The sequence below is a fragment of the Sinocyclocheilus anshuiensis genome, unplaced genomic scaffold (genome assembly GCF_001515605.1).
Source record: "Sinocyclocheilus anshuiensis isolate Anshui unplaced genomic scaffold, SAMN03320099.WGS_v1.1 scaffold112, whole genome shotgun sequence".
In the NCBI taxonomy this organism is placed as follows: domain Eukaryota; kingdom Metazoa; phylum Chordata; class Actinopteri; order Cypriniformes; family Cyprinidae; genus Sinocyclocheilus; species Sinocyclocheilus anshuiensis.
Window position 1 is genome coordinate 326,577 of NW_015557175.1, and position 10,733 is coordinate 337,309.

The 10,733-nt window shown below is 38.1% G+C and overlaps 2 protein-coding genes across 6 annotated transcripts in view; both read left to right on the plus strand.

Moving 5' to 3' along the window:
* The window catches only part of LOC107678365 (tumor protein p73-like), a 50,404-nt gene extending 48,786 nt beyond the window's left edge, over window positions 1-1,618 (plus strand). Inside the window, exon 10 of the mRNA XM_016473604.1 lies at window positions 1,602-1,618. Coding sequence (XP_016329090.1) covers window positions 1,602-1,618 — 17 coding nt within the window. The remainder of the gene's footprint in view (window positions 1-1,601) is intronic.
* On the plus strand, window positions 1,144-10,719 carry LOC107678415 (protein RER1). 5 transcript variants are annotated; one of them, XM_016473664.1, is made up of 8 exons: window positions 1,144-1,243; window positions 4,307-4,392; window positions 4,469-4,573; window positions 4,736-4,835; window positions 6,224-6,302; window positions 9,003-9,138; window positions 9,261-9,315; window positions 10,486-10,719. In XM_016473664.1, exons 2-8 carry the CDS (start codon window positions 4,312-4,314, stop codon window positions 10,494-10,496), a joined length of 567 nt encoding a protein of 188 aa, XP_016329150.1. In that variant the 5' UTR covers window positions 1,144-1,243; window positions 4,307-4,311; the 3' UTR covers window positions 10,497-10,719. The 5 variants fall into 5 exon arrangements, with proteins under 5 accessions (XP_016329150.1, XP_016329148.1, XP_016329146.1 ...); XM_016473662.1 differs by having other exon boundaries at window positions 1,145-1,243; window positions 9,261-9,389; XM_016473660.1 differs by lacking the exon at window positions 10,486-10,719 and having other exon boundaries at window positions 1,145-1,243; window positions 9,261-10,450.
* Window positions 10,720-10,733: the final 14 nt, after the last annotated feature.

Consider the following 10,733-nt stretch of genomic DNA (forward strand, 5'->3'; position numbering starts at 1 on the left):
GACAGATAAATACATAGATAGAGACAGATAGATACACAGACAGATAGATAGATAGATAGATAGACAGACAGACAGACAGACAGATAGATAGACAGACAGACAGACAGACAGACAGACAGATTAGATAGATAGACAGACCGATAGATAGATAGACAGACAGATAAATACATAGATAGAGACAGATAGATACACAGACAGATAGATAGATAGATAGATAGACAGACAGACAGACAGACAGATTAGATAGATAGATAGATAGATAGACACTGGAGAGCATCTGAAAGAGGAATAAAACAATTACATTATTACTTTTTGTTTATGGTTTTTGCCAGTTATCTGAGTGGAGAATTACAGTTATAATATTAATATAAGAGTTCAGGCTCTTTTTAATCATTTATCAACATTTAAAACTATTAAACAGGTTGGTTAGGTGCAGTAAACAATCATGGACAACCTTCATGTTTTGGTCCCATCAGGACAATGGATTTGGAACGGATTCATTTTGTTAACACGTTTCTATCTTTTAACATTTTAACAGTTTATAAATGTCCCCATATATACACAATACATATAATTAACCCTTATATAATTAGGAACATGTAGTTTAGTTATTGAATTAAATTGGTTAAAATTAAAGTAAATTTGATAGAATTAACCTTTATAGGGTTAATTCTTTCTGTTGCCATTCAAAAAAGTGAGGATGTGGAGAGCAGTAGATCAGCTTCAGATCTAGAAAGTCTTGCGAAATCTTTGTGTCTCATTGACTATGAACAATAAATGACAAAAATGTGCAATTTGCGAATATACTCATTAAATCTAAGTAAAAAGCAGCAAAATATTGATTAACTGATAATTAATCTAATATTAGCCAATCATCTCTGTTTAATTCATTATGATTTTACAGTAGCACAATAACGTGAATTTCCAGCACGTGTGGATTTGTGGTAATTGCAGTCACTGGGTGTGGGTCTGGGTGTGAGTGTGGGTGTGGGTCTGGGTCTGGGTGTGAGTGTGGGTCTGGGTCTGGGTGTGAGTGTGGGTCTGGGTCTGGGTGTGAGTGTGGGTCTGGGTCTGGGTGTGAGTGTGGGTGTGGGTCTGGGTGTGAGTGTGGGTCTGGGTCTGGGTGTGGGATGTCGCCTGTGCTCGGCTGCTGTGGTCTGCCGCGGCTGCGCTGAAGTGCTGTTCGCGGAGCAGCAGCGCGACGCGCGATCGGCAGCCGAGAGTGACACAGCGGCGCAACCGGGTAAGAGAAACACGTCTCTCTCATCCTACTCCTACTCTGACCCTCTCACTGGCGCTACGACTCCTCGAGTATGCTAACTGTCCGTCGATTTTTATTGTCCTCCATTGGCATGGCGATTGTAAAATTATATATATATATATTTTTTTTTTAGAAGATGCAGTATAAGGTAGTGCTAGCAAAGTTTACCCCTCAAACGCCTGCGTTTGGATTTCCCCGGAAGTGAGTTGTCCACTTTTTTGCGTGTCTGCTGGTCTTTGTCGTTTCTTTTCGGTGTCCCCCTGGATTAGTTTCGAGTACACGTTCACATATAAAAACTACAACCCGTGTGTTTCCGCTTGAGGCGAATTGTTTCGTGTAGGAGGCTGGGAAGTGTAGTTTATACATAGTGGTGCGCATGTCGTGCCAACGTAGAAGACCTGTTCTAAAAAACTACACTAACCAGCATGCATTGCGTTCTCTCAGCTGCGGCTAACCTCCGATGCTAAATAGCAAATTAGCTTACGAGGTCTGACTATTAGCCTTCAAGTTATTTGGTTACATTATCAGGGAGTTTATGTAATAAACTTTGAGGTAAGTGTCTGTTGCGCCGGTTCACTAATGAGAACAGACTGAGAATATATCTGTACTGGAGCTAAAGCTACTGTTCATTTGCATGCTCTGTCCTGTTTGGGGTAACCGTCAGGAGATAGACGCGTATCTGAACCAGGACTCGCAGGTTCGGCACTGAAATCACTATAGTTTTTGACATACAAATAATATATATGTTATTCGCCAGATTGATGTATTAGAGTGCGTAGCAGTGAGTGAATGATGAGGCCGATGAGCTGCTTTGAGGCTTTGTTAGCACACGGAGTCTTCCCCTTGTTTTACTACCAGGCAACCAGTTCCATTAAATCCTCTCGTATTTGACGGAAATGGGCAAAATGTAAGGATCTGCGCGAGGTTGAATCATATAGTTAACAAATGTTTGGGTTTTAAACACCAAACGTAACTGAACACCACCATAACCCCGCCTGAAGTGTCACTCACTGACAGCACACAAAAAAAGCAATGTGAACTGGATTTGTGTTGGCATTTCTTGAAACAGTCCTACAGTTTTCTATGTTGTCTCTTCTTCTATGATTCAGAAGAAATTGTTAGGACAAGTGTGATTACCGATCGGACAAATGCTCTTGTAGGACATTTAAAGACAATCATTCAATGTGAAATTCTTGTAGGTCCCCATGTGATTGACTTTATCCAGATACATGTCAAAATGATCAAAAATAAACAAGTAGTGCTTGACTAATATGAGTGTTCTTAATGGCCAATAAAGCTGATCTGTGAGATATTACAGTACAATTCAACTCAAAGATAGTAAATCACAGACAATATTGCTGCAATTTATTTGACAAAATATTTTAAACTTCTGTTTAAAAAAAGACAAGCTTGAAATGCAAGAGTTCTATAAATGTCATGGGCTTTTTTTTATGACCCATTAGGATTTATAGAAATTGTATGAAGGATTATAGAAATGTATAACTAGAGGATTTACATTTTCCTCTGTAAAGCAAGGAGTTGCTTCAAAACACTGCCTTAATTACAAAAATAGCACAAATGAGAGCTTGGTTTTCACACCTAATTTTTCAAGGTTTAAAAGGATTTATATCGAGGCTTCAAATAGCGTAATCATGCTACAACATAGAAATGAAAGCATCAGTTGTAATTCTCCACGGTTCGAGTGTAAAACACTTTTAGAAACATAAATTAGGGTGGCGTAGCTGTTCAACAGCATTATGATTTAAAGCAAACATGCTTAAGTAGACAATACTTAATAGATACAATAGATTTGTGCAGACAGTGAGGTCCGTGATCCGAGGGATGCACGATATTATCGGATCAATATCGGAATCGGCCGATAATGGCTTTAAATATCGGCATCGGCCCGATATGAAAAATTATGCCGATAAGAGGAATACATTAGCTCACATGTGCTCAGGGTGTGCTAGCGATTAGATCACGTCAGCATTGTGGCTCATTCTTGAAGCAAAGTTTTGCCTGAATGGTGATTAGATTCACTGTTTTGGATCTGCATTTAAACTGAGAATGCACGTACAGATGACGTTAGGTGTGTGATAGAGTAAACAGTTAATAGCACTGCAGCGGCAGCCTCCCCCGGGTCCTAACGCCTGCTCAGTAAGGAGTTTTAATTCTGTAGGGGGCGCTGTTGGCCTACTTCTAATAAAATGAAAGCAAAATACACAAATAATATTTAGACTGTGTTTCTGATTAAATAAACCAGTAATTGGTGCCATAAAATCATGAGTATGTTTTGATTTAAAAGGTCAGAAGCTATAGCTTACATGAACAAACAAAAAATCACAAACATGACACTTAAATTAAATAATTTCATATATACTGATTTCTTTATTAATGTGTAATATGTGATATTTTTTAAAATAAATTATGAGCTCTAAAAGATTTTCTGAAATTTTACAACTCTTTTGCTTTAGACCATTTACAAATGTTAAATCATAAAATAAAATGTTAAGGTTACCACTGCATCTTTCTGAAAAAAATGCAGTGATTAATATATAGTTTATTTATAGTTATTTTCAAATCTTCAATGTACTGTAAGATTTTCTGAAATTTTACAACTCTTTTGCTTTAGACCATTTACAAATGTTAAATCATAAAATAAAATGTTAAGGTTACCACTGCATCATTCTGGAAAAAAAAATGCAGTGATTAATATATAGTTTATTTATAGTTATTTTTAAATCTTCAATGTACTGTAATTATAAAATAACTTTATTATTGTTTATTTAATTCTTACAAATAAGTTCTTGTTAAAAACTAACCAAAATTAAAAAGAATTATATATCGGCATCGGTTATTGGCCAAAATGAGTTGAAAATTATCGGCATATCGGCAAAAATCCAATATCGTGCGTCCCCAATTGTGTTATTTCTGGGTAGATGGGTAGTAGTGGTTTGCATTGTAATTTAACTGTAAATATGAAAACATCATGTAAAAATATTCCTGTTTTCACTGTACACTCAGTATGTTCCTCCAAATTCACAGACAGAATGCCAGAAGGAGACAGTGCCGGTGAATCCATCCATGGGAAACCATCAGCGATCGGAAACTTCTTTAAACGGCTCGGGCAGGTCAGGCTCTTGGAAATGACTGTTCGAGTGATTTTGAGTTTTCGGATCATGAGAACTGTTTCTCTTTGAAATGCAGATTTATCAGTCATGGTTGGACAAGTCAACACCGTTCTCAGCAGTCCGATGGGCGGCCACTCTTATCCTAACGGCCATATATATGCTCAGAGTATATATACTACAGGTAAAAACACCATGCTTTAGAAATAATACTCTCGCAGCTGTTTAGGAATGTTTGCATCTGTTTTATCCGTTATCATGCAGTTGTAGACTAATGGGAATGTTCTTGCATTTTTTATTACAAAAGGTGAATCAAATGTAACAAAACACTTCTGTCTTTTATTAGGGGTGGTACATAGTCACATATGCTCTTGGGATCTACCACCTAAACCTCTTCATTGCTTTCCTCTCTCCAAAAGTGGATCCCTCATTGCTGGATGATCCAGGTAGGACTGGGATTTAAAATGATCTAAGGGACCGTTTATAGGTTTTCAGCCAAAAACTGGAAACTTTTCATGCGTTTTGCCTGTTCGTTTACACGACAACGTCGTTTTGGGGACTGAAAACACATCTTTTTGAAAACGGGTTTCAAAGTGCAAGTTTTTGAAAACGCCACCGTTATCGTTTCCGTGTAAACACCCAAAACGGGAATCTTTGAAAACGGTGACGTCATGCTCGTGCGTAGTACGTGTTCGGTATGTAGACATGCGCAGTACGTGTCGATTTTAAAGGCAAGCGCGAACAAACATACACAACAATGGCGGAGTACATGGTACTGTTGTTGCTGTTTAAGGGTGCTTTCACACTAGCACTTTTGGTGCGCACCCGGGTTCGACTGACGTCAGAGTTCGGTTCGTTTGGATGATGTGAACGCTGTCTTCCGAACTCGGGTGCGCACCTGTGAACCGTACCAGAGTCCGCTTAAAAAGGGTGGTCTGGGGTACGGTTCAAGTGAACTACGGTACGGTTCGCTGCTGATGTGAACGCAATCGTACCAGATCACGGAAGTGAACCGCTAGTAATGACGTATTATTTGATAAAAATGTGTGTTTCACTCACTTTCCTGACGAGCGTGACTGACGCACTGCAAACTGAGCTGTATATCTCATTTCTGTTCGCCTTGAGCATTCTTTAGAGCATTTGCAGTACATTCGTAAGACAGACGTAAGTGCCGTTATGTACCGGATATAAAAGGAACGGTTCAAAAACTTAAATATATAAAAGTGCAGTGAGCAATGTTATGCATTTGCCGCCTTCTCCTGCACCATCGTTACTAAGCAACGGGGTAAACAGCTGCTGGCTTGATGACACAAACGAACCGCGTTTCGGACCCAAATAAAATATGAACGCAGTCCAGCAGGGGGAGGGGGGAGCACTCGAACTCGGGTTCGGACCAGGAAAGCGAACCAAGTGTGAAAGCACCCTAAGAGTTTGCTAACGCTTCTTCAGCAAAGTGTGGATTTACTTCACCAATATTACAACCAACAGCGGAGACGCATCATATACATCATATAATCGTCACTTTCCTACAGGTACTGTTTACTAACAAGGTGACAGCGCCAACTACTACCAAGTACTTACTATTCGCGTTTACACATATCTGCGAAAACGACCAAAAACGCTGTATTACGTAGCGTTTTTGGCCGTTTTCACGGATATGTGTAAACGCGAATCATTTTGAAAACGTCGTGTATCCATGAAACTTTTTAAAAAACAAGGGAAAAACTTTTCAGTTTTTGACTACATCGTTCTCGTGTAAACGTAGCCTTACTGTCATCACTGACATTTGCATCGTTTTTATTTTATTGTTTCCTAATTGATGTCCCTTCACTAGATGAGGGTCCAGAACTACCCACAAAACAGAATGAAGAGTTCCGGCCGTTCATCAGGAGGTTGCCAGAATTCAAATTCTGGTGAGTTGGCACATTATGGATTGTAAAGGTATCATTCACCCAGAAATGAAAATTCTGCCATCATTTACTCACTTTCGAGTTGTTCCAAACCTGTATGAGTTTCTTTCTTCTGCTGAACACGAGGAATGTGAGTAGCCGAACAATTGCTAGTAGCCATTGGAAAAACAATACTATGGAAGTCAATGGCTACCAGCAACAGTTTGGTTGCCAACATTCTTAAAATATCTTTGTGTTTGTAAGAAGAAAGGGTTACACTTTATTTTAAGGTGTCCTTGTTACAGTGTAATTACACAATTAAGTATTTAAAATAAAGAAATTCATACAGGTGGGGAAGAACATGAGGGTAAGTAAACAATGACAAAATTAAATTTTTGTGTAAACTGTCCCTTTAAGATCTCATGAAATAGCTTGATGAGTTCAGTTTTCTTTAGGGCCTGTTTACACCTGGTCACTTTATGCGTTTTCTCTAATCGCATAGCTATCTGATTTGTTAAAACGGTTTCATTTACACTTGGCCACATAAATGTGTCTCCACAAAATGGATATAAATCCGATCTCCGATTCCCGCGCTTTATGCAATTTTAAAGGGTTAGTTCACCCAAAAATTAAAATTCTGTCATTAATTCCTCACCCTCGTGTCGTTCTAAACCCGTAAGACCTCCGTTCATCTTCGGAACACAAATTAAGATATTTTTGATGAATTCTGAGAGCTCTCTGACCCTCCCATAGACAGCAATATAATTACCACGATCAAAGTCCAGAAACATAGCAAGGAGATCGGTAAAATAATCCATGTGACATCAGGGGTTCAACCACAATTTTACAAAGCTATGAGAATACTTTTTGTACGCAAAGAAAACAAAAATAACGACTTTATTCAACAATTCGTCTGCTCCGCGTCACCCTGGTGCCATTTTGGAAAGTATCCACTGAACGCAAACAGCGTATGCTATTCTGTGTCAGCTGCGACACATGGATACGTCTTCTACGTTGTTTACGCTTTGATTTGAATGAAAACAACGTATCCGCGTGCAGTGTTTCCCACAGGATTTTGTGAGACTGGTGGGTGGTCCTCGATCCCTTTAGGGGGGTCTGGGGACATGCCCCCCCCCCGTAAGAAAATTTTGTACATTTTAAAGTTAAATTCATAAATCTGGTGCACTTTGAGAGTTCAAAATTAAGAGCTCCAACACAGGTTCAGTGTGCAAAGTAAAAGAAAAAAGCTGGTGAATGTACTTGTTCTTGAAATTTAAAGGAGACTCAACCCTCTTTTTAGTTGTGATATAGTGTCTCAGTCTCATGGTGAATTTGGAAGCCAAACAAATTAGAATAAAACAATAATAATAATTTTATATTATTATTCCTATGACAGTTATAGCCATATATTGAAAGATACAAACAAAGATACAAAGATAAAACCTGCATGAAACAAAAACAGACAGGCGGAATGAGAACGAAAATTCACTCTCTGACAGCAGGTGGTGGTTATGGATCAGCAATGATAAGAGGGGGAAAATGCCATCAAAACTATTGTGAAGTCAGTTCCCTTCAGAAATACATTCATATAATGTATTTTCTCTGTGCGCGTCTGTTAATTTTAGGCCATGCTTGCAAGAGATAAACCCTTGAACTTTTATTTTGGCGGAAAACTCCAGCTTCTGTGAAAACAGGTTTACAAACATGAAATTAGTAATGAAATACTGTAAATATTTGCCCATTCAAATATTGAAAATTATGCAAATGAGCAAAATTAAAATGTTGAAAATTATGCAAATGTGCAAATTATGCTTAACTTGTGGCCGTTGCGTTCCCAAACTCGCTAAACACACAGCACATTCAATAACGGAGTTCACTGCATTCACTGTGAACGGAGCCGCTCGGAGCCGCGGAAAACACCGGATCACGAGCCAATCACGTGCGCTGCACAATGTGCGTGCTTCACTTTGAAATAAGCAGCTCGGGCCACCACAGTCTAGTTAATGAATGTGAAACACTGCGCATGGCGCAGCTGACACAGAATAGCATACGCTGTTTACATCCAGCTGATATTCTCCAAAATGGCGCTACAGGGAGGAGACGAGTTCTTGAATAAAGTCGTTATTTGTTTTCTTTGCTTACAAAAAGTATTCTCGTAGCTTCGTATAATTGCGGTTGAACTCCTGATGTCACATGGATTATTTTACCGATCTCCTTGCTACGTTTCTGGACCTTGATCGTGGTAATTACATTGCTGTCTATGGGAGGGTCAGAGAGCTCTCAGAATTCATCAAAAATCTTAATTTGTGTTCAGAAGATGAACGGAGGTCTTACGGGTTTGGAACGACATGAGGGTGAGTAATTAATGACAGAATTTTCATTTTTGGGTGAACTATCCCTTTAACGTAGTTCATGTCAACGAAAGCAACAGATATGCGCTGCATTTTATTCATCTTCAGCTAATTTCAAGATCAAGTTATATAAGTTAGTCTTACATGTTGAGCGTCTTTCAACTTTCAGTTTCATTTGCGGCAGTTTGTGCTGGGATTCTTAGTTCAGGCAAAATAAAAGTCCCACACTAATCAGCCAAACAGAGGAACTTATCAGCAAATCCAATAATAAATCATCCATTGTAGCTATCATTAATTTTTGATGTTCACATTACATGTATGTGTTGCATATTCCTTCCGAGTGCATTGATTAATGTGTGTGTTGATGTTTCAGGCATTCAGCGACGAAAGGCATCATCATCGCTATGATTTGCACATTCTTCGAAGCCTTCAACGTGCCAGTGTTCTGGCCCATCCTCGTAATGTATTTCATCATGCTGTTCTGCATCACCATGAAACGGCAGATCAAGGTTCGGCAGTGGAAGCTTTTCTTTCCCAGCTATTTTATTTCACAAAGCTGAGTTATCTAAAAATAGAGTTCCATTTGTACTGAAAGTGAAGTTCTTTGACACTGTTTGTGTTTCCTCTGCAGCACATGATCAAGTATAGATACCTGCCCTTCACACATGGGAAGAGAACTTACAGAGGCAAGGAAGACACAGCGAAAACCTTTGCTAGTTAAAATTCCCCTTCCTGAAATTAAAGTTATTGATGAAGAATGGTGCGTAAAGGGGGTTGAGGTTTTTTTCTTTTTCTCTTTTGCTTTCTTTCTTTTCTGAGTAAGGAAAAGCCAAGTTTGTTTTGATCGACATGGAAACTGTAATGCTGCCCTTTAAGCGTCCGGGGTTTGGGCCTTTGAGCCTTTGAGAAATGCTGTTGAGAGCTTCTACACTGACAAATTTTAATATATTTGGACAACTAAGTATGAGATTTGACTTCTTTTTTTTTGCTCAGTAGTCCAGATTATTCTTCAAACCTAGAGGATTTGATAAACTATCTTCTCCAGTATAGGTTTTAAAATGGTAGTTCACTTGGAAATACTAATTTTTTTTTTTTTTATATAATTTACTCACTTTCATGTAATTTTCGACCAGTGTGGCTTTTTTTCAAAAGACGATATTTAGCAGAATGTCCATGCTGCTCTGTTCCATACCTTTAATGTTATGGAAAATAGCAGCATGAATATAATCTCTTTTTATGTTTCACTAGTGGTAAAAGTCATATTGGTTTGGAACTAAATGAAGGTGAGAAGTTAATTTTGGGTGAACTATTGCATGATTATTTACAAACGTGGGAATATAATATAAAATAGTGGGGAGAGTTGTCATTTGTATAATTAATATTGATGGGAAACAAGCCACATTTGATCATTTTATGACCCCCATGATAAGAGAGACCGTTTAATATTCATACAGTGGTACATTTGGTGTCCTCCTTAGTTAATATCATTAGATTCAGTATGCAGATGAACGTAAGATGCTTCCGTGAGAGGGGAGACGTTATTGATCATGTAGGGACTTAGTGGAGTTCCATCTTGCCACATGTTAATATTTGCCTTTTATGAACATTTGTAATTCTCTTAATGTGCTGTAGCATTGTATTTAATTTTTGTATATAGTTGTCCACCTTAATCACATCCATTCGTGCTGTTTGTAAGTTATTCTTCAGTAGTGAACCATTTAAACCCCCTCACCTTGTACATCAGGTTTTTTAAACAAAGTGTGCATTCCATTAAAATAGTACGATACAAAATGATTGGCTGTATGTTTTTATCATTTAAGCATTCCCAGTAACTTTCTCTCTTTTTTCTTTTACAGAGGAAACATAAAGTTGAGTGCTTTAACTAATACAAATGGATGGAGAGGGTTGAAGGTTGTTGTTCTTTTGTGTTTTTCTTAAATTAATTTTTTTTTTTTGGTGCTGGGCCATAACAACTAGTATAGATTTTTTTTTTAAAGGCAAATGGAAAGAACTTCAATAACTTCAATAACAACTGGAGATGAGATCCGTTTTCCTATTAAAGTGCTTTTTTTTTTTTCTTTTTTTTTTTGGAGGGGTTTTATAT

Coding starts and splice junctions, on each gene's coding strand:
- LOC107678415 (XM_016473662.1), top strand. CDS start 4,312: ATGCCAGAAGGAGACAGTGCCGGTGAATCCATCCATGGGAAACCATCA. Junction 4,393..4,468: donor TCTTTAAACGGCTCGGGCAG/GTCAGGCTCTTG, acceptor TTTGAAATGCAG/ATTTATCAGTCATGGTTGGA. Junction 4,574..4,735: donor TCAGAGTATATATACTACAG/GTAAAAACACCA, acceptor GTCTTTTATTAG/GGGTGGTACATAGTCACATA.